The sequence below is a fragment of the Rattus rattus genome, chromosome 3 (genome assembly GCF_011064425.1).
Source record: "Rattus rattus isolate New Zealand chromosome 3, Rrattus_CSIRO_v1, whole genome shotgun sequence".
Classification (NCBI taxonomy): Eukaryota; Metazoa; Chordata; class Mammalia; order Rodentia; family Muridae; genus Rattus; species Rattus rattus.
Genome location: NC_046156.1, coordinates 62,485,676 through 62,507,300, shown reverse-complemented (window position 1 = coordinate 62,507,300; position 21,625 = coordinate 62,485,676). Strand labels below are relative to the sequence as shown.

At 46.6% G+C, this 21,625-nt stretch overlaps 1 protein-coding gene across 1 annotated transcript; it reads right to left on the bottom strand.

Moving 5' to 3' along the window:
- Positions 1–1,331: 1,331 nt before the first annotated feature.
- On the bottom strand, positions 1,332–21,152 carry Cgn (cingulin). The gene is made up of 20 exons (XM_032897807.1): positions 20,269–21,152; positions 19,385–19,485; positions 19,191–19,260; positions 18,989–19,084; positions 16,642–16,769; positions 15,603–15,735; positions 14,939–15,151; positions 14,459–14,607; positions 14,095–14,227; positions 11,125–11,334; positions 10,594–10,800; positions 9,967–10,224; positions 7,770–7,940; positions 6,807–6,968; positions 5,845–5,934; positions 4,605–4,688; positions 4,400–4,518; positions 3,982–4,090; positions 3,257–3,420; positions 1,332–2,798 (listed from the first exon to the last, which is right to left on the bottom strand). Exons 1-20 carry the CDS (start codon positions 21,121–21,123, stop codon positions 2,657–2,659), a joined length of 3,594 nt encoding a protein of 1,197 aa, XP_032753698.1. The 5' UTR covers positions 21,124–21,152; the 3' UTR covers positions 1,332–2,656.
- Positions 21,153–21,625: the final 473 nt, after the last annotated feature.

The following is a 21,625-nucleotide window of genomic DNA, read 5'->3' as shown; positions in this document are numbered from 1 at the left end:
CACCAACGCATTTGCTTCCCAAGCTTAGGCTGGATCTGGAGGGCTGACCTCTGGTAGATGGCTATCAGCACTGTGTGATGGTCCACAGGAACAGCAGGCACAGCGTGTAAGGGCTCATCAGTTTGACTAGGCAGTACCACTGTAGCCAGCAATTCGTTTTGGTGAACAGCTAGGTCCTTAAAGTGTTAGGTTGAGGAGGTGGGGGTGGGGAAAGAGGAGGTGGGCAGGGACTGGACTGGACTCTGAGTCACTTGTCAGCTATAAATGGATATAAAGCTCTGTCTATACCTGGAAGATAAATACTAGGATATCGATGACCCAGAAAAGAAAAAAACTCATTTCTGGCTTTTAGCCCTCAAAGAAGGAATCTGTGGTGGTTTGAATGAGAAAGTCCCCCACAGGCTCTGTCATTTGAATACTTGGTTCTCAGTTGGAGGCCCTGTTTGGGGTGTGGGAGTGGAAATGTGGTTTTACTGGAGAACCAAGTCACTGGGGCAGGTTTTGAGAGTTCAGACTCCCAACATTCCTAGTTTGCTCTCTGCTTCCTGCTTGCAGTTTGAGATCTGAGCTATCAACTTTCTGCCTGCCTGATGCCGTGCCTCCGGCCATGATGGTGATGGCCTCTTACCCCTCTGGAACCATAGGCTCACATAGGCATTTCTTTATATAAGCTGTCTTGGCCATTGTTTTATCTCATGGCAACAGACAAGTAACTTACACAGCACTCGTGCTACTCTCAGAAGTTGTTAGGACAGAATGGTTCTGCCATAAGTAGTCTGTTTCCTATATCCCTGATCAGCCATTAAGAGCCCTCTGAAAAGTGAGCTAAAGCCTCATTTTAATGTACAGTTTAAATGACTTCATGAAAGAGGGCCTGCTTAGCGGGGAAAGGTGCCTGCAGCCAGGCCTGATGAATTGAGTTCAATCCCAGGACCCACCCTGTGGAAAATGAAAAAGTTGTTCTCTCTCAAAAGTTATTTTCTGGGCTGGAGAGATGGCTCAGTGGTTTAAAAGCACTGACTACTCTTCCAGTGATCCTGAATTCAATTCTCAGCAACCACATGGTGGCTCACAACTATCTTTAACGTGTATCCGATGCCCTCTTTTGTTGTGTCTGAAGACAGCAAACAGTGTACTCACATATATACAATAAATAAATCTTTTTTAAAAAGTTTTCTCACCTCTACAAATGTAGCATTCACATGTATACGCACACACACACACACACACACACACACACACACACACACACACAAATGTTTAAAAAAAGTAAAGAAAAAAAAAGCCTTAAGAGTAGGCCTTCAAATTAGCCAGAAAAATGAGGACAAGAATTTCATATAGATATGCCATTTTTAATATTTAATTTAAAATAAACCAAGGCTGGATTGGGAGAAAATATCTGATTTGCAGAATATCTTTTTTAAATCATGAAATTACAAGTCATTGATGAGAACAAAACTTACTTTAAAGATAAGAGGTGAACCATCCCCATTACCTTCACCCACCAGAGCTTGGCACACCCCAAAACCCAAAGGAGGAATACATTCTCCATTACCCCTTCCCTTCTCTACTGAGAGTCAGCTTCTAACCCCAGGCAAAGCTCTGAATCAGGGCCTACTTCCTGAGAAAAGCAAGGATCTGTTGGCTCCCACAGAAGCTGGGCACATCTGGTCAGAGAAGCCACAAGGAGGCCACCGGGACTAGATGTTTGACTCTAGAACCTGTATGAACAGTCGTCATGGTTCCCAGGTACAGCCACCTCATGGCAGCATCCTCAGTCACAGAGGGCGAGGAAGATGGAAACCCTGAGCAGAACCAGTCCCCACCACCTTACCAAGGCCTATCAAAGCCCTTCTCCCAGGGGCTGGTTGGCAGAGCAGCCTGTAGCTGCTCAGTCACTGGGGTCTGGACAGGCTGAGGGCCCCCAATGAGGAAAGGCTGGTCTTTGGAGAGGTATGAATGTGCAGGTTTATAAAAGGCAAGAGCAGCTTCCTCATCCATCTCGCACACTGGTAAGGCACTGAGAGTAAAGCAGCAAGGCAGGGATGGAAAAGAAAGACCAAAGATCCCCTGGACCCAGTGACTTGGGGAAAACAAAAATATTGCAACTCAAGAGATGCTAGGACCTATGACTGTGCAAAAAGAAGCATCTGAGAAGTGGGTAGCGCCATGCCTACATGTCCATAATCCATAATGTTCCCTCCCTGATCCAGAGTGGGAGGGGGAAAGGTTGCAGGGATCCAGGGAGAGGGAGCAGAACAACATTGAGTTATTTCCCTGAGCCGTATGATTAAATATTAAAGAAATAAAGCTTTACAAACATGGCAATATCCATCCCTTCCTGTCCTTCCCAGTCCCACTCAGTGTACATGCTGACCATCGGCCCTACCGTAAGGGATGGTAGAGAGGTCCTATAGGAAGGACTCGGCAGGACTAAACACCTACTCCTCCAGTGAAAAGGACAAGTCCACCCACCAGCTCATTGCTAATGTTCATCACCATCATTCTGACCCTTCCCAGTCTTAAGTCTGAACTGGGTCACTAATAGGGGAAAAAAATAAAAAAGACTCTGAGGCAGGCAGGACAGAGCAAAGCAGAGCAGGGCTGGCTGGGACAGGCTTGACCACAAGCCCGTTTGTGGTCCTTAGAGCATGAGCTAACATGAGCTAGTCTGCAGGTTGCTCTCAGTAAGCAGTGATGCAATGGATGAGGGGTCGTAGACGCTGTCAAACTCCTCATCGGAGCTCAGCCCCTCTTGTTTGAGGGCTGACTCAGCAGCTGACCGGGAAGCTTTTCGCCTGAGTCAGAGAGAAAAAGAACAGACTAAGACAATCGTACTTTCACACTAAAGAAGAAATTCTTCGGGCTGGAGAGATGGCTCAGTGGTTAAGAGCTCCGACTGCTCTTCCAGAGGTCCGGAGTTCAAATCCCAGCAACCACATGGTGGCTCACAACCATCTGTAATGGGATCTGATGCCCTCTTCTGGTGCGTCTGAAGACAGCTACAGTGTACTTATATATAATAAATGAATAAATCTAAGAAATTCTTCTAAGACCTCACACTACTCACACGGTCTCCTACTGCTCAGGGATCGAGAAGACAAAGTGAAGGACAGAAGCTAAGACACTAAGGACTAACCATACTGGCTTCTAGGCAGGGTACGGGATTACATATTTCTCCAGCTTGGGAGGGACCATCCCCTACTCCCCAAGAGCGTGGTGCAGAAGGAGGTAGAGAAGGGCTGTCACGTCATACCAGGCGTCCTTTTCCAAGGATTTGATCCGGGCTTGGAGCTGTTCATTGACCTCATGCTGTTCCTCCAGTTCCCGCTGTGCCTTCTTCCTCAGGCTGTCCAGTCGCTCAATTTCCTCTTCCGCTTCATCCACCTGCCGCTTCAAAGCCTTCACCCTCAGGGTTAGCTAAGCAGGATACCAAGTCCGAACAGCACATTAGGAAAGCATCCAAGGGCTGGGACCTCCCTGCAATGACTCTGGCAAGAGACAATCCATACACTCTCCCACCTTCCTAACTCCCCAAGGTGACCTTGTATGTGTAAATTCTCCAGTCCCTGAACTGCTGAGAAGAGTTAGGGAGCTGAGGAGATAGTGCAGACAATAAAATGCTTGCCAGCAAGCACTGGATCTTAGTTCAGTCTCTCTAGGGCACACTCGCCAGCCACGCAACCCTAACCTATTTGGCAAATTCCAAACCAGCCTCTGTACAAATGTGCACGTTCATTCACGTACGTACACATATACACCCCACATAAGAACAAAACAAAAGTTATTTGAGGTTCCGATGAACTAATATGAATATAGTACTTAGAAAAGCCAGCACACTTAGTATAGAGGCCATGACTCCTCTTGAGCTGGACCTCTCAGACTAATTTTTGTCCTTACAAAGCAAAATGGAAGTGTCGAGACTTATGGGGGAGGATGGCCTGCCCTGGCCTAAGAGAACACTGTGTGTCATGTCCTCACCTGGTCTTTCTGGTCATTGACATGCTGCCGTTCATCATCAATCTGGATAGAAAGCTCCTTAACCCTCCGTTCTAGTTTCCGATTGGTAGACTGCAGAACTGTCTTCTCTCTAAGAGGGGGACAGGGGAGGAAGGTCTATGGCCATTGCTATTTCTAAGGGAGCATTTTAGCACTGTACTGCCTCCAAGGACTTCTCTGTCAGGGGCTTCACCAGTAGATGGGGAAGATCCAAGAAGACAGAAGCCATTCACATCCCAGAATTTCCACAGCTCTACTCTGTATCAGAACCAAGGGGGACTCCCTGAAGATGAAGCCAGATTGGCCAGATGTGAGGTAAGACGATAGAGAAAGACCCAGAGAAGAAAAGCTCAGAGGAAGAAGGGGAGGGTGAGAGGACTGAGTGACAGGTTCATATCACCTCTCTTCAGCTTGGAGCCGCTCTTGCAACAGTTGATTCTGGGACTCAAGCTGAGAGAAACTAGCACTGGGTTTCTGTAAGCCTTCTGAACTGGCCAACCGGGTCTTCAAATCCTTGTTCTGTGAGAGACGGGAAGATTCCACGGTTAACGCTCCAGTCGGTCCTCTGACTGGTCCCCTGCTCTATCCCCAAGACACCTTTTCACCTGTCTCTCTAAGGAGATTTTGTCACACTCCAAGTCCTGCCGAGCAGATCTCTCCTGCATGAGCTCTGTCCTCAGTTGATCCACCTATTAGGGATGGGCGAGGGGAATCAGACTTGGAAAAGACAAAGGCTAAACCAGCAAAGTGAGTCAACAGAAGCAGTTCCCTGGAGGACCCTCTGAACCACCAGTCTCCCAAATTCTCAGGTAACTAAGAACTCTCACCCTATAACCCAGCACTCCTCTCTCCATGTTTCTTGGCCTAACTAGACTTGAGGAAGCCATTTCCACTGTGTCAAAGCTACCTCACTATGATGGATTGTATCCCCAAAACTCAGTTAGATAGGTTTCAGGGGGCCCTGAAAGGCTACTGCATAATTGTGAAAGTGAAGCTTAAGTTGCACTGGAGACCCCAAGACGTCTAAAGTACTGAGAACGTGGGACATTGGCAGTAGAAAGATGGGGGCAGCTGCTGAGAGAGGAAAGGGTATGTGTGCTGCAGGCAGCAGATCCTGAGGAGAAGGGCTGCCCAAGAACAACAGAGCCAGATGATGTCACCAGGAGCCTTGGATTCTAGACATGGGTGTGGAACTTATAATTAAAAGACTGCTTTGAGTCTCTGAACAGGTTTTGAACTCTGGATTCTGAAGAGGGGCTTTGGAAATTGGATCGAATGCATTCTGCATTATGATAGTGACAGAGGTTTTATGGAAGGGGAGACAGGGGTAGACTACTCTTAACGTGATGTTTAGAGGTAGGCATGGTGGTGCACACCTTTAATCCCAGCACTTGGAGGCAGAGGCAATCAGATCTCTGAGTTTGAGGCTAGCCTGGTCTACATAGCATGTTCCAGGGCCAGTCAGATCTACGTAGAGAGACCATGTCTCAAGAACAACAATAACAACAATAACAACAAAACACAAAAAGTGATTGAGTGTCAAGTTAAAAGAAGAAATTCAAATGGAAGGGGCTATTTGAAAGAAGGCTCTGGAAATCCCACAGCCAGCACTCCTGAATTGAAACAGTCCTCACTAGGTTTAGAGCAGCCTAGGCTTCCAGGACTCTCTCTAGACTCCAGTTCTTGGCTTCCTTCCACCTAAGGAAACCTGTCTACCTGTTCCAGAGCAGAAGCAGATGAGAGCCTGAAGTACACTCTGCCTTGCCAGAACTGTTCAGGATTATAGGAAAGCTAGGTTGTCTGTGAAAGAGAGCGCGCTGGGGTGTTATGGTGAGGAGAAGTCACCTGATCCCGGCCACGGTTCACCCGATCTGTTAACAGTTCCACAGTGTTCTTTTCTTCGTCTAACTCTGCTTCCAGCCGTGAGACTTTCTCCTGTGGTAGAAGAACAAAAGGTCAATTCTCTTCCCAACTCGGCGCCCTGGAATGCCAAACTCAGACCAAAGCCCTTTCTCCCTGGCATATTCCAGAATCCTTCTTCTGGTCCTTGCTCCAGCTTGCTCAAAGCCGCCATGGAGCCAGCGCCCTCTGCTGACCAGGAAGGCAAACCCTAGAACCTGTTCCTTCTTGGAGAACGATTTCCTTAATGGAAAAACTCAAAGTGAAATTCACGTTTCCGGGCAGAGGGAGGCCAAGGTGGAGGAGCTCAGGTGGCATTCCAAAGCGTGAAGCAAACTCAAGACGCACGGTATGGGCAGAAGTTAGGCCTGGAAATGAGAACTACTGCTTTCTAGTAGTGGACCCACTCCACTGCAAAGTTACTTACTCTGTGCCTCAGTTTCCCTTATCTGTAAAATGGAGACAAGACTATCTACCACACAGGGTGATGCAGAGGATGAGATGAGTCTCACATGCCACACCCACAGTGCACTATACCCTTGTGGCTATTAGTCTCACTTTCAAGTACAGCAAATTGACTACCATTCACTCTGAGGAAAGCCACTCCTTAGTTCTAGCCAACTACTGACATGCAGAACTCAGGTCTAGAAGGTCAGTGTTACTACTGTCCAAATGCAGCAAATGACCAAAAAAAAAAAAAATCCAAATTTTTTAGGACATCTATAAATTTCTTATATCTACGTTTAGTTCACAGTTGCTAAAACTCTGTAACCTAGCAAAAGCATCAGTTGTGGCTTCTCTAGTACAGAAAAAGGCTTGGAATAAACTGGCTCCTCTTCCCACATAAATCTCACCTGCGCCAGAACCAGAGCCCTGTGTCCCTCCGGAACCTGAACCGGTGTCTTTACCTCTAGGCTCTTCAGCTGTCGAGCCTTGTCATCCTGGGAGCGTTTCTTGTTTTCAGCCTCTTGCTCCAGCCCCTGCAGTCGCTGGGCCAGCAGCTCTTTGTCCAGCCTTGCTGTGTCCCGTTCAGCCTGGGATGTCTGCAGGGCTTGCCGCAGCCTTTGCAGCTGGACACGAAGATAACGTACAGCTCAGCCCAATTGAAATGTGGGGGGTGGGAGTGCTCTGCCGGAGGGGAGAAATACCTCACCGCTGACACGCGTTAGAGCCAGGCTGGGACTACAGATTAGTGGGAAAGCCTAGAGCTGCCAGCTTCAGCTGCCGGAAGAGTCACTTTTAGTTCATTTTCTTTATTGTCTTAAAACTTTCTACGCAAATGGGAATGACGTGAAAGTTTAAATAGGGAGCAGGCATAACTGTGCCTATTTGAAGAGTTTTTAAAACTACCAATCCTTTCAGGCGTGGTGGTACATGCCTTAACTCCCAGCACTTAGCCAAGTAGAGATCAAATAGATCTCTGAGTTCAAAGCCAGCTATAGTAAGACCCTCCCTCAAAACAAACACACACACAAACGAAAAATATCTACTGATTCTAGGTCCCAAATTGTGATCTAAGTAGTATGAGATGATGTTTAGGCAGTAAGATTTTTAAAACTCTCAGCCTCAAAGTGGCGGTGCATGCCTTTAACCCCAACACTCCCGAGGCAGGCATGCAGATCTCGGAGTTCCAGGACAGTCAGAGCTACAAAGAAATCCTATTTCAAAATAATAGGAAAAAAAAAAGCAAAAAAGATATTTAAAACTCATCCCAGGTGACCCTAACGTGCAGCAGAGGTGGAAAGCCCCAGAGACAAATGCTCTCGTCTGTGGTTCCGCCTGAGTCTGGACCCTGGCACTCCAGCCATAGGTTCAGTGAGGAGGCAAAGACCTTCAAACCATGGACAGGTTCCTGTTGCCTACGTTCCTACCTCATCCTGAAGCCGGCTCAGGCCCCCTGAATTCTTTTCAGCCTCACTGGCCCAGTCCTTGGCCTGACGCTGGGCGTCAGCTACTTCCTTCCGGGCCTTCTCCTTGTAATCTTCCATCTGGGACTGGAGCTGCTGCAAAGCAAGCTTGGAGTCATCCCCAATCTGCTCCAGCTGAAATGCAGAGAAAAGGGTTCCAGTCAACACTGCACCTCTGTAGTACATGTTCTGTCCTTTCTCTAGACCCAGCTTCCAAGAGTCTCCCAAGAGCCTCCTCTCTGCCAAGCAGCTCTCTCTAGCTTGCCTGGTCTAGATCCCTAGTATAGCTAATAGTATATATTCAAATGTCTGGACATCGTAGCTGTAGCCCTTACTTATCATCTCTGGTCTCATTTTCCCATCTATAAAATGGAGTAACAACAGCACCTACATTGCTGAGTTGATACTGGATTATGTTAATTATTTAAAATACTATAAAGTGGCTGATACTAAATAAACCTTCAATAACCACATTTCTGCGAACTCAAGTTATAAGATATACTACACTAAGACAGAAAATCTGCCAACTAAACTACGACAAACCCTCAATTACTATGTCAGAGAAAATAAGATTATGTATCTTTTTTCTAAATTGACATTGCCAGTAATTGGCCTTATTTTTTAAAATAAGATTGGGAGAGGGGTTGGGGATTTAGCTCAGTGGTAGAGCACTTGCCTAGCAAACGCAAGGCCCTGGGTTCGGTCCCCAGCTCCGAAAAAAAGAAAAAAGAAAGGGAAAAAAAAAATATGCAAGGGCTGGAGAGATGGCTCAGCGGTTAAGAGCACTGACTGCTCTTCCAGAGGTCCTGAGTTCAAGTCCCAACAACCACATGGTGGCTCACAACCATCTGTAATACTCATATAAAAATAAATAAATAAATCTTAAAAAAAAAAAAAAGATTGGGAGGAAGAACCTTACCAGCTAAAAGCAACTCAACTTCCTTGTTTCCCTTGCTCTCCCTACAATTTAAATCTTTAATAATGCAGGTTCTTTTTTGTAGGTTTTGTGCTTTGAGACAGAGTTTCTCTGTGTAATAGAGGTGGCTGCTCTGGACTTATTCCGTAGACCAGGCTTGGCCTCTAACTCAGAGATCCACCTGTCTCTGCCTTCCGAGTCTGGAATTAAAGTCATGTATCCCATACCCAGCTACTAATGCAGATGCTTATGTTAGGTCATCTAGACTTCGAAAGCAAACGCCTAGGACTAGGAGAACGGAGACCGCAGGACGAAATCACTGACACATAAGTAGCCTATCACAATCCTGGCTGGCATGGTAGCACGTGCCTATGAAAGCTGTTTTAGCTACCTGAGATTTTTCTCAAAAAAAAAAAGGGGGGGGGGCTAAAGAGATGGCTCACTGGTTAAGTACATAAGTACATACTACCACTCCTGGGCATATACCCTGTACCACAGGGACATCTGGTCAACTATGTTCATAGCAGCTTTATTCGTAATAGCCAGAAACTGGAAACAACCCAGATGTCCTCAACTGAAGAATGGATAAAGAAAATGTGGTCCATCTACACAATGGAGTACTAGTCAGCTATTAAAAACAAGGTCATCGGGTTGGGGATTTAGCTCAGTGGTAGAGTGCTTGATTAGCAAGCGCAAGGCCCTGGGTTCGGTCTCCAGCTCCGAAGGAAAAAAAAAACAAAACAAAACAAGGTCATCATGAAATTTGCAGGCAAGTGGATGGAACTAGAAAATATCACCCTGAGTGAGGTAACCTAGACCCAAAAGGACACGCATGGTCTGTACTCACTTATAAGTGGATATTAGCCATAAAGTACAGGATACCCACACCACACTCCACAGAGCCAAGGAAGCTAATAACAAGAAGGCCCAAGCAAGGATGGCTGAAGCTTCGCAGAAGGAGAAATAAAACGACGGCCAGAAACCTGGGGTAGGGGAGGCTCCGGGGAGTCTGTGAAGGTGACTCTAGCTGAGACTCCTAGGAGGGGGGGAGCCTGAAGTGGCCCCATCTTGTTGTGAGACAGGACTCCCAGTGGAGGGATAAGAAAGTCAACCCACAAAACCTTCATCCTGCCTATAAGAAATACTGTCTGAGGGGAAGAAATGTTACACATCCTGACCCACCTCTAGGGTTAGCTTCTGCAGGGCTAGCACCCCTTCCCAAGGGTCCACACTCCCTACATTCACCTCTTTGTTGAGTCGGTCCACAGTCCTGTTCAGCAAACGCTTCTGCTCCTCCAGCTCTGCCTTACTCTTTCGGAGAGCCTCCCGCTGCTTCCCCTCTTCCTCTAGAGCCCGGTTCAGTGCTTGCTGCTCCTGCCCGAGGCGTGCCAGCCCCCGCTGGGCCTCTTCTAGCCGGATCTCCAGAGCCCGCTTGGCTGCTGCCAGGCTCCCCTCCTCCTCCTGGGCAGCGTTCAAAGCCTCTTCCAGCTGCTGTTTCTCTACCTGGGAGGCGGGAGAGGAGGAAGGTGGGCTGAGAGAAGGGAAAGCTTAGGCTGAAGCACTGGAGGCAGGCAGATGGAAAGGGTAATGTTGGGTGTGGTGACACACATCTCTAGTCCTGGAACTTGAGGTTGACGCATGTGGACCTCTGAGTCCAGGCCAGGAGGGAAATAGATACATGAGGGATAAGGACAGTCAGTGCACACTGGCAGTAAAACCGACTGCTGCCGCATACTGAGATGGGAGCACGGCGCATGGGGGCATTCTAAACCTATGGCTGAGTACTGAGGGGTCGCAGTGCACGAGGGCACATGACTGAGAAAGTCCCACCACCACTACCACCCCACGTCCGGAGGGGAACAGGAATGTTACCTCCAGCCGATGCACTTTGTCCCGAAGCCGTGCCTCCACCGCTTCCCCACCTTCCACCAGACCTCGGGCCTCCTTCAGCTGCTGCTCCAGACCCAGGATGCGCCTTCGAAATTCGTCATTTTCCTCTTGGGTCTCCCGAAGTGTGGTTTCCACTGTTGCCTGACGCTGCCCCAGCACCATGGCCTCTGTCTCTGATGCCACTTTAGCCTGCGGGCAGTTGGGAGAATCGGCTCAGACCGTGGGGCTCAAGGGGGTAAACATTTACATCCAGGAAAAGGGGTTAGCCAAGAACCCACTAAAAGCTCACAGGAACTAGGCATAGAGAGGTGGTCCTAGCCAGGAACCTCCCTGATAACCTTACCCCTACACCTATGCAGCCACCCTGCCAAAATCTGCTATTCACCGCACACATGAGCCTCCAGAGCTCCTCGGTACATACCCAGCATAGGTTAACTTTGCAGGACCTCTGGCTTCTCAGCCCTCCTGACCCCTCAGCCTCCACCTCCTGAGCCCTGGGCCCACTCCCCTTGCCTTGGAAGCCTCTTCACAGTCCTGCTGCAGTTGCTGCAGGGTCTTTTGTAGCTGGAGGTTCTGCTCTTCCAGATCTCGGCTTCGATCAGCCTCGGCCCGCAGCACCGCCAGCTGCTTCTCTAACACCTGGTTCAGGTGTCGCCCAGCCACCTCCTGACTCTGCTGCTCTGCCTGAAGCTCTTTAAGCTCCCCCTGGGTGCGTTGAAGCTCCTAGAGAGGAAAGAAAACAGTGGCGAGACTCAACTATAATGAGTGTTCTGGAAAGCAGGGAAAATAAGACTTTACATGTGGAAAGAAATATGAATGATAAAGTTTGCTTTAGAGAGCAACTGGGCAGACTCAGAAAAGCTGAACAGACTAACCATGTGACAAGGCCATCCTATTCTAAAGCAATATGCCTAAGAAAAGTCACAGTCCTCACAAAAACTCGTTTATAAATGCTCATAGCAAGATCAGTCACTGTATATCAAACCCAGAAGCAACCCACATGTCCTTACATCGGAAAATGAACAAAATACACTAATGATGAACAGAACATCATATATCCATAAAGCTGGATGGAGCCAGGTGTGATAGTACACACCTATAATCCAACACAAGAAGGCAGAGGCAGGAGGATCAGGTCTTCACGGCATCCTCAGCTACATAGCAAGTTCCAGGCAAGCCCTACAAAAGACCCTATCTCAAAAAACTGAAGAATACATAAATAAACAAAAAAAAAAAAAACTAAAGATACTTGTTACACATAGTTGAATCTTGATTATACCGGATGAAAAATATCCAGAAATAAAAGGTCATATTATAGAACTACAATTATATGAAATATTCAGCTTATGCAAATCTGGAGAGACAAAGTTGTCAGAACACATAGGGAAGGACCGCCCATGGACATGGGGTGCTCGCTTTCTGGGGTTATTAAAACATCCTGTAACTAGAGAATGGTGATGGTTTCACAGCACAATGAATATTCTAAAACCCACCAACTTTAAAGGGAGAAATTTTAGACCAAATGTGGTGTGCACTAATCCCAGCATTCAGGAAACAGAGGCAAGCAGATCTTTGTGAGTTCAAAGCCAGCCTGGTCTATGTACTGAGTCCTTGTCTCAAAAAAACTAAAAATAAAGAGAAATTTTATAGTATAGAATTTTATAAAACAAGACTGACTGCCAAAAAATAAATAAATAAATAAAATAATATCAAAACACAAAATTATGATACAATAAATACTAATACATCTTAAATTTCTTTTTAAAGGGTAGTTAAATCTCTTAGTTATAGAACTATAAATAGTTAATAGCACTTTTGAGATTTAGAAATAGCCAATAAGACAGAAGACTAAAGAGCCAGGCAGGGAGCATTCAGTGACTAAAATGTAGACACTAACAAATCTCCTCACAAAGAACCAGGGCCGCTGGCCGCGGTCTCTTCTGTGTCGGTCTTCCTTAGTCTGCTTCCCTAATCTCTATGTTGTTTACTTGGTTTTTTTTTTTTTTTTTTTTTTTTTTTTTTTTTTGCTGGGGTCCGAACCCAGGGCCTTGCGCTTGCTTGGCGGGCACTCTCCCACTGAGCTAAATCCCCAACCCCTGATTATTTTTTTTTTTAACTTTATTTATTCATTTATTATATATAAGTACACTGTCTCTGTCTTCAGACACACCAGAAGAGGGCATCAGATCTCATTACAGATGGTTGTGAGCCACCATGTGGTTGCTGGGAAGTGAACGCAGGACCTCTGGAAGAGCAGTCAGTGAGCCATCTTTCCAGCCTTCTCTATGTTGTTTAAATACTTGATAAAATATACCTCCTATGTGAGGCATAAGGATTTATGAGCTTATCTGGAGGGTTGTGTCAAGTTGGCCATGTCAGCTAATATATTAATAGACTTCAGACCCTTCATTGTATTCCTAACTTCACAACAACATAGTTATTCATATGTTACCCAAAAACAATTAGCTGTGCTCTTTTTTGATTTGGTTTGGGTTGGGGTTTTTTGTGAAGGGGTTCTTTTTTCTGGGAAGTGGGGTTGAGACACAGTCTCTCTATAGAGCCCTGCCTATCCTGGAACTCACTATGTAGACCAGGCTGGCCTTGAACTCACAGAGCTTCACCTGCTTCTTCCTCCCAAATACTAAGATTAAAGGCATGCACCACCATACCTGGCCTATTAACCATGTTTTTATCCTTCATAAACTACAACACCAAGAATATGAAACTGAGTTTATTTTAATTTCTATGACTTCCTCATGACTCTTTTATGAACTATCATCCATGAATGATTAAAAAGGATTGACTTTAGAAAAAAAAAAAAAGAAGTAGGAATCTTGGAGTGTTGTATCACCAACCAGCAAAACTGTGGCTTGGGATACTGAGTAGGTGCACATCATACGCTGTGCTCCTTGAGCACCATGTCCAGACTGTGTGCTTTCCAAATAGCCTTCGGATTACAACTTGGTTTCCACAAGTAGGTCAGCTAGCCAAGCAGATACCAACATCCCAGTTCAGGGATTATATTTCTCAATGTAAATTAATAAACAGGCATTCTTAAAAAAAAATATTTGTTTTATCACATAGTTAATGAATTTCCCCTTGAAAGAGCAGGTTTTGCAGTGCTGACCAAATTAAGGTTCTGAGCCTGTAAAAATGACCCTGGAGTTTTACAAATCCATCTGTATTCAGCTTCCTAGGATGTCGTCTAGGAGGTAGTCAGCAGCAGCTTTTGTCTATACCACAAACTGGCTGCTGACAGCCGTTTGTTTGTTTGTTTGTTTGTTTGTTTGTTTGTTTTCCCATTAGAAAACTCTATAACCAACAAGGAGACTGGCCCTGCACAGCTGTAAAGCCAAAACTGAGCTGCTAGGATAACGCTTGAAAGTCACACTCATGGAGACAGTCCCACTATCATGGGCAGAAGTGTCTCAAGTGAGGCAGGAGATCATTCCAACCTGCCATTCTACACCAAGTGCCAAGTACCTTTTTGAGCTCCTCAACCTGCTGAGTATCTCTTGTACTGGCTCGGGCCTGCTCTAAGTCCCTCTGTAAGATCTCCATCTTCTCCCCAAGTTCCTCTTCTATCTCCTCCTTCTCCATCCGCAGCTGCAGCAGTCTGAGTTCAGCAAAGTTTTAAACAAAGGATAAAAGGTCAAGGTCAAACGTCACACATAGGGGAGATTCACCAGACAGTGGAAACCAGCCCTCTGGAGGCCACTGCCATAGACACTAACTCAAGGAGAACAACCAGCTTAGGAAATAAAAGCGGGAGAGAAGGCAGCGGTGGGGGTACTAGAGGGTCCAAGAGTCAGGTTAAATGCCCCTGCAAAAGGCAGGAGGGTCTTACTCCTGCTTGGCAGCTCTCAGCTCCTCCTTGTTTTTCTGGAACATGTTCTGCCAATGTCCTGTCTCCTCTGAGGTCTCCTCTAGCTCTTTCTGCAGCTCCCTCACAAGGGAAGACATCTTCTGCCTCTCAGCCTCCAATGCAGCATGGTCCTAGGGAAAGAGAAAAATGAGCACCAGGAGGCTGAGGGGAAAGCTCACTTTTGAGGCAGAAGAAGTACAATGCTCAGAAGCTGCAGCCCGCCTCTCTGCCCTCTGTAACAAGGCTCCCTCCATTATATTCCTATGGAGTTTGACCACACTCAAGGCCTGTAATGCATCTCCCTGCCCTGTAGGTTTCCTAACCAAGGCTTCTCACTACATCTCACATATCCTTTAAAGAAGACTCTTAGTTGCAACTATGAAAAGTTCAAAAATACACTAATAAGGCAGCCCCACTCCCTGGCGGCATCTTCCTTCTCCAGCTCCAGTTCCTGTCACATGCCTGGGTTGCATCTTGCATGCTCCGGCGAAGCTGCTCTGTGTCTCGCTGGTATTGCAGCCGGACATGTTCCACCTCCTGGTCATGGGAGGCCACCTCCTCTTTCAGGGCCCCCTTAAGGGCTGTCAGCTCCCGTTCCCTCAGCCGAAGCTGCTCCTCTACTCGTTGTTTACCCTCTACGAGCTCTTCCAGAAGTTCCCGGGTCTCTAACAAGTCCTGGGGGATAGGAAGGTGAAAGCAATATGGTCATATTAGGACTCATTCAGTCTATTAAATAGCTCACCCATTTAGCCAAAAAATATTTATTGAGAGCTTGGCAGGGAAGCATATGCGTCTAACTCTAATAATTAGAAGGCTGAGACAGAAGGATCACAGGTTGGAAGCCAGAATGGACAACTTAGCCAAGTCCCACCTCCAAAAAGAAAATGTATTCATACTTTGTATTAGTCTGGTATTAAGTGCTTCATGCCCTCTAAGCTGCCCGTAGAATAAAGGAAAACTTTCATTCTGGCCTCCTGCCTCACACTGCCTCTGAGTCTGCCTGAAGGCACACAGAAAAGCCCTAGAGAAAACCTACAAGCTTTTCATACTTGAAGCAAACAGTGGATGAGCAGGCCTGAAGATGCTGAGGGAACCGAGAATCTACACCCTACACCTCTTGTCCTACCTTCAGGAGACTCTCCTTTCCGGGATCAAGATTCTGGCTATGTTTCAGCTTGAGCTGTAGCTCCTTCACCTGGGTCTCCAGTCCATGTCGTAGTCCTTCTTCCTGGTCCAGCAGGAGCTTCATGTTCTGAAGCCTGACAATAGATGATAGCATTACTGGATACTATGTTAGGCAGTTACACGTCTGCCACACATTGACTTATTTAAAATTCCTTCAAATATCTATTCTTTGCATATTTTGTTTTGCAGTGTTAGAGATAGAAGGGCCTTGCCAAACTGGCCAACACTTCCCCAATGAACTACACCATGTCCCTATTCAAATTTTTTTCTTTATTTTATTTCCTTTATTTTATTTGTTTACTTTGAATATATGTATGAGAGTGTGACAGTCAGAGGACAACTTGCAGGAGTCAGTTCTCTCCCTCCCACTTGTGTGTCCCAGGGACTGAACTCGGGTCCTCCAGCTCTGTGGTAAGCGCCTCTACCAGCCGTGCCAGCTCTAAGCCTTAAACGAACTTTTACACCCAACTTCAATCAATACTTGGAGCTGTCTTTGCATGAGCCCCTCCTGCTCTATCTTAGTCTGCCATCCTCACCACCTTCTCAAGTGTTACAGTCACTCACACACTACACTTCCTCACTGGCTGTTCCCTATCCCCAGGAGCTAAGATTCTAGAGTGGAGAGCCCTACCTGTAAGGTTCACTGACGGACCTCGTCACAGCCTGTCCCATAAACAACATCACTCACAGACAGAAGACACCTGCTGTACCAGTGAGTAAATATCCTCACGATAACCCTGTGAGATAGCTTTTGGGCCATTTTACAAACTAAGAACCTTGACCAGCATTCTCAGGTAACCTGTCTCCAGATCGTGCACTATCACCATTACCACAGAAAGGGAAAGAGAAAACAATCCCCGCTCCTTTAGCTTCTGAAGATTTCCCCTCTGCTTCTCTCAACTCTGGGAGGATCCACCTCTAGGCCCAGGCCCTGACAACCCACATGGCCCACATGTCACATGACCCATCTGCACACTCACTCATTGGCACTCTGCTGGACCTCCCCCTTTCTCTTCTCCAGCAGCTCCTGCAGTCGGTGGCACTCTTCAGCCTTCTCCTCCAGCTGCCTCTCTAGCCCAGTCCTGGATGGTTCTAGCTTTTGCCGATTCTGGAAGAGAGATGGAGAACAGGAAAAGCTTGTAGAAAGATCTAGTATAGCTCTGCACAGTAGCACAAGACTGTCATCCTGTCCTTGGGGGGACAGAAGCAGGAAAATCACTGTGAACTCAAGGCTAGCCTGGCTACAGAGTGAATTCCAGGCCAGTTTGGCAGTTTAGGCTACAGAGTTGAAACCTTGTCAATCACTCAATCAATCTACCAAACCTCCTTAAGTCCCCTAAATGTCCTAGTAATAGCAACCATGAGTTGAAATTACTCAGCTAGGCTGATCCCTGATTCTTCATAGCAGACATTGAGAAATGTTGTTTTAAGATGTTACATTTTGTGCCAAGCAACCAGAGCTTCCAGGGACTAAGCCACTACCTAAAGACTATACATGGACTGACCCTGGACTCTGACCTCATAGGTAGCAATGAATATCCTAGTAAGAGCACCAGTGGAAGGGGAAGCCCTGGGTCCTGCTAAGACTGAACCCCCAGTGAACTAGACTGTGGGGGAGGGCGGCAATGGGGGGAGGGTGGGGAGGGAACACCCATAAGGAAGGGGAGGGTGAGGGGATGTTTGCCGAAACCGGAAAGGAATAACACTCGAAATGTATATAAGAAATATTCAAGTTAATAAAAAAAAAAAAAAAAAAAGTTGCCCTATAAGTAATTGAAAATAAGGGCTTGAAAAGTTGAAATTTCTTTTTGATATGAGTGAAAATGATGTCTAAGAAAAAGGAGAAAAATTCTTTGTTAACTGGTGATGCAGAGTGGATGATATAAAACCTAAAACAAAAAAACCAAAATTTGTGAAAGTCCAAAAAAAAAAAAAAAATGTGCTCACAAACATACAATAAAAAAAAAAAAAAAAAAAGATGTTACATTTTGGAGTAATCTCTTTTGCAACAAATAAATAGAGAGTATATTATTATCTTTACTTACTGAGAAGGAAACAGGATTGGAATACTTGAAGAACTCAACTAAGATTAGTTCTTAGTTGACTCCACTTAACCATTAACCTTGTATTGCTTTCTCCTTAACAAGAGAACTGCAAACCAACACAAGCTGAACTCCAACTATGTACAGGGCAACACTGTGAGAGGTGGAAGAAGCATTTATAAGGGGTGTGGGGCTAAGGGTGTGGCTAGATGGTGGGGTGCTTGCCTGGGTTCCATCCCCAGCACTGCATAAACCGGGCATTGTCATGGACATCTGTAATTCAAAATTCAGAAGGTAGGGGCAAGAAGATTACAAGGTCATTCTTGGCTAACATAGTGAGTTCAGGGTCAGTCCTTCTGAGATCCTGCCTTCCTAACTCCAAAAACAAAAGTAAAAATTAAAAGGTGTAAGTTTTAGAGGAAGAATGGCCGTGTCTTTTCATTCCATCTCTGCAACTTACTGCCACAGCAATTCCCTCAGCCTCTCTTCCGATCTTCAGATTTCTCATTAGAGAAGGAGGTCCTAGTATACTTTGCACAGCCACTGAAATGATCATGTATTGCCCAGGACAGTATCTGCCATAAAAATTACACTCAACGAATTCCACTATTATTGCTATCATGGTTATGAGAAAAAGACTTGAGACACATAGAATATAAGTAATTTTTTTGAGATATGGTTTCATGTAACTCAGTCTGTCCTCAAGCCTGATAAATAGACAGAGATGACCTTGAATTCCTGATCTTCCTGTCTCTACTTCCTCAGTGCTGGTACAGGCAAGTACCACCACAATTGGTTGCATTTGGTACTAGGGACTGAACCCTGAGCTTGACGCATGTGAGGTGAGCATTCTATGAACTGACTAGACCACTAGACTAGAGAACAAAAGAAAGCAAGTTTCTCAGGCTTTATATAAGTAGTTAGTAGCAAGCCCAAGATAAGGACTCCTAGGGAAAATGAAAAGGAAGTAGTTAGCTCTCTAATGTGCTCCACCCATCTTGAATCCAGAGAAACTCAAAGTCCTTGCCGGGATGAGGACACTGACTTCTTGTCTCGTGTAATACAGATAGTACTTGTCCTACTACATAGAAGAACCAGTCCAGCTAGGTATGGTGGCACACATCTTTGATCCCAGCAAAGTGAAGAAGAACTCTGTGAATTCAAGCCCAGTCAGGGATAGTCACTCAGTAAGACCCTGTCTCAAAACAAACAAAAAGGAGCCAGCTCCATCCATCCCCAGGACAAGCTAAAGGCATCCTCCTGTATCTTTCGTCACCAGCCTCACCTTCACCTCTTCTTCCAGCTTTTTCTGAAGCTCCTCCATTTTCCGGGTAAGTTCAGCCTGCCCTACCAGGGCCTTAGTAGACGCAGGAGAAACCATCTGCCAGAGGTATTAGGAAATAAGGAGTGGAAAGTGAGCCCACAATCCCATCCCAGGAGGCCTCAAGACTCTGACCCTTGCTCGGACCCCACAGAAGGCCACTCACCCCCAGAGGCTGCATCTGCTCCAGCACCAAACTAACTTTCCTCCTCACAGATGCCTCACTGTCAGCGCTTCTGGAGGACAAAAGGATAGAAGCAAGGGTGAGTAGAGAAAAGGGAAAAGCAAGGAAGATGGGAAATGAAGCCAGAGGGACCGGAGGAAAGTGTATGCTCCCACCATCAGGTAGACCCCACTCACCCCTCCCTTAGGATGCCATAGATGGTGGCCTTCATATGGTCCGCACTGCCTGGTGGTGCTGCCTCCCGCTGGTCTCGGAGAAGGTCTGGAGTGGATTTGAACTGGGGGAGAAAAATGAAGACAAGGAGAAAGAAAAGGAAGAGGAGAGGAAGAGAGGGAAGATTAGGCCAGAAGAAAAAAAAAAAATATATATATATATATATATACACACACACACAATATATATATATATATTGTGTGTGTGTGTGTGTGTGTGTGTGTGTGTGTGTGTGTGTGTGTGTGTGTGTGTGTGTGTGTGTGTGTGTTTTGAATGGAACAGGGGTGGCAGCTGAGAGACAAGGCCTCTCAGAATGAGGAACAACACTTCGGGCCTGAGAAACAGCCCAGAGGAAAATGTCCAAAAGCTGGTAGATCTCTGCAATATTGCTGCAGACGAGACTTTTCTCAATAACCATCTGTGAGCTATGTCCCAAGTAATTTGTCAGTAATGCCAACAGATTACTAGAGTTTATAAATGCACAGAGCTGTAGAATGCACATGTGTTTGTCTCAAAGTAAAGATGCTCCCCACTTAGTTATGCCACTGAGTAAAAAAGGACAAAGCGTAGTCTTCACCAAGACTATCCAAGGAGCTCTCCATAGCTTCCTGCCTAGCAGATTAGCATTTGCTGACAACTGAAGATTGGCTAACTTTCCATGCTCATTTCCACTTTCCTTAGAATTTTACCCTTGGAAGTCTGTTGTGTATGTGGATATTTAGTAGCTAAAATGGAGAACGAACAAAAGACAAAGAATTTCTCTCCTATTTTATCTGAGTTAGCAAAGGAGTCTGTGGCATGATAAAAAAGCCAGGTAGGTTGGAAATGGGGAGGGATGACATCTGACCTGCACCATGGCCGGATCCTGTACTTTCTCCTGTGACTCCTCAAAACTCTGAAGCACCCAGTCTTGAGTCTGACGGGAACGGCTAAAGCTGCTGAAAGGGCTCTGCTTGTGGGATAGGGTCTTTGAACCGTCCATATGGTTGTCATACTTTGTTCCACGAGCCCAGTGGTTGGTTGACTGGAGTTCCCGATCTTCACGTGTATCCCGTGAGAGCCTGCTGTCCAGACTCTGGCTCCGCTTCCGATGCTGCTCTTGGGGAAGAGTCTTTGTGCGGCGGCCTGTGCGGCCCCGGACCTGGCTTCCCTTCTGACCGTCGAACTTGTTGATGAGCGAGTCCACTGACGACAAGGGAGCAGTGTCAATGGCGTTAACTGGGGGAGTCTTTTGGGGGGCTAGTTCCAGCAAGCTGGTGCTCCTATTACTAGGACTCATAAGAGCAAGCCCTGTCAGAGAGGCTTGCGACTGGGAACGGAGTAGTTGTCCATTCAAGTGGTCCCTGGGCTCCTCATCAGATGTGCTGCCCTGAGAAGTGGCAGGATGTCCCTTGACTTGAGAGTAGGGGTTCTCGGGGAGCTCTGAATCAGAGCTCAGAGCACCTGGGGACCCCCGGTTGTTGCCCCCTTTGATTTGGACCCCAAAGGAGTCAGCTCCTTTCTCTCCGCTGTTGAGAACCACAAAGGGTTGCCCGGCGATGCCCTGCACGCGCACAGCGACCCCATAGGTGCTGGCTCTAGCATCCTTGGCAGGGCGCCGCCCACTCCGACGAAGGGTGCCTATCTCAGCCGCACCCTCTGGCTCTGTAATAAATCGAATTTGGACTCCATGGTCTACAGGGCCCCGGGGATCAGCCATCATGAGTGCCAGCTCCACATGTAAGAGGGCTCCTAGAAGATGAAGAAAACAAGTTTTAGCTCAAGAGCCTCAAGTAGAAACGTAGCTTCAGGGAGCTGGCTGCCTAGTCAGTTCCTTCCATAGAAAATGGTTCTCATATCTTATCTGAGCAGGAGAAGAAATGAAGGGTATGGGAGTCTACGCCCAGTTTCTGACTTATTAGTCCTGAGAAGGACCTGAGAAGAATTGGCATTCCTCAGCAGCTTCTCCTGGGTGATGCCGATATTCTTGATCCAGATAGCGCACTTTGAAAAGGCTAAGAAGGAACAATGCCAACCGACCAGAGCGTCCAGGGACTAAGCCACTACCCAGACACTATACATGGACTGACCCTGGACTCCAACCTCATAGGTAGCAATGAATATCCTAGTAAGAGCACCAGTGGAAGGGGAAGCCCTTGGTCCTGCTAAGACTGAACCCCCAGTAAACGTGATTGTTGGGGGGAGGGCGGTAATGGGGGAAGGAT

Excerpts from the sequence above, each read along its gene's own strand:
- Cgn (XM_032897807.1), bottom strand. The coding sequence starts at position 21,123 with ATGATGGCTGATCCCCGGGGCCCTGTAGACCATGGAGTCCAAATTCGA. Across the intron at positions 14,608-14,938 it reads GCATGCAAGATGCAACCCAG|GACCATGCTGCATTGGAGGC; the intron begins GCATGTGACAGG and ends CTCTTTCCCTAG. Across the intron at positions 3,421-3,981 it reads TCAATGACCAGAAAGACCAG|CTAACCCTGAGGGTGAAGGC; the intron begins GTGAGGACATGA and ends TATCCTGCTTAG.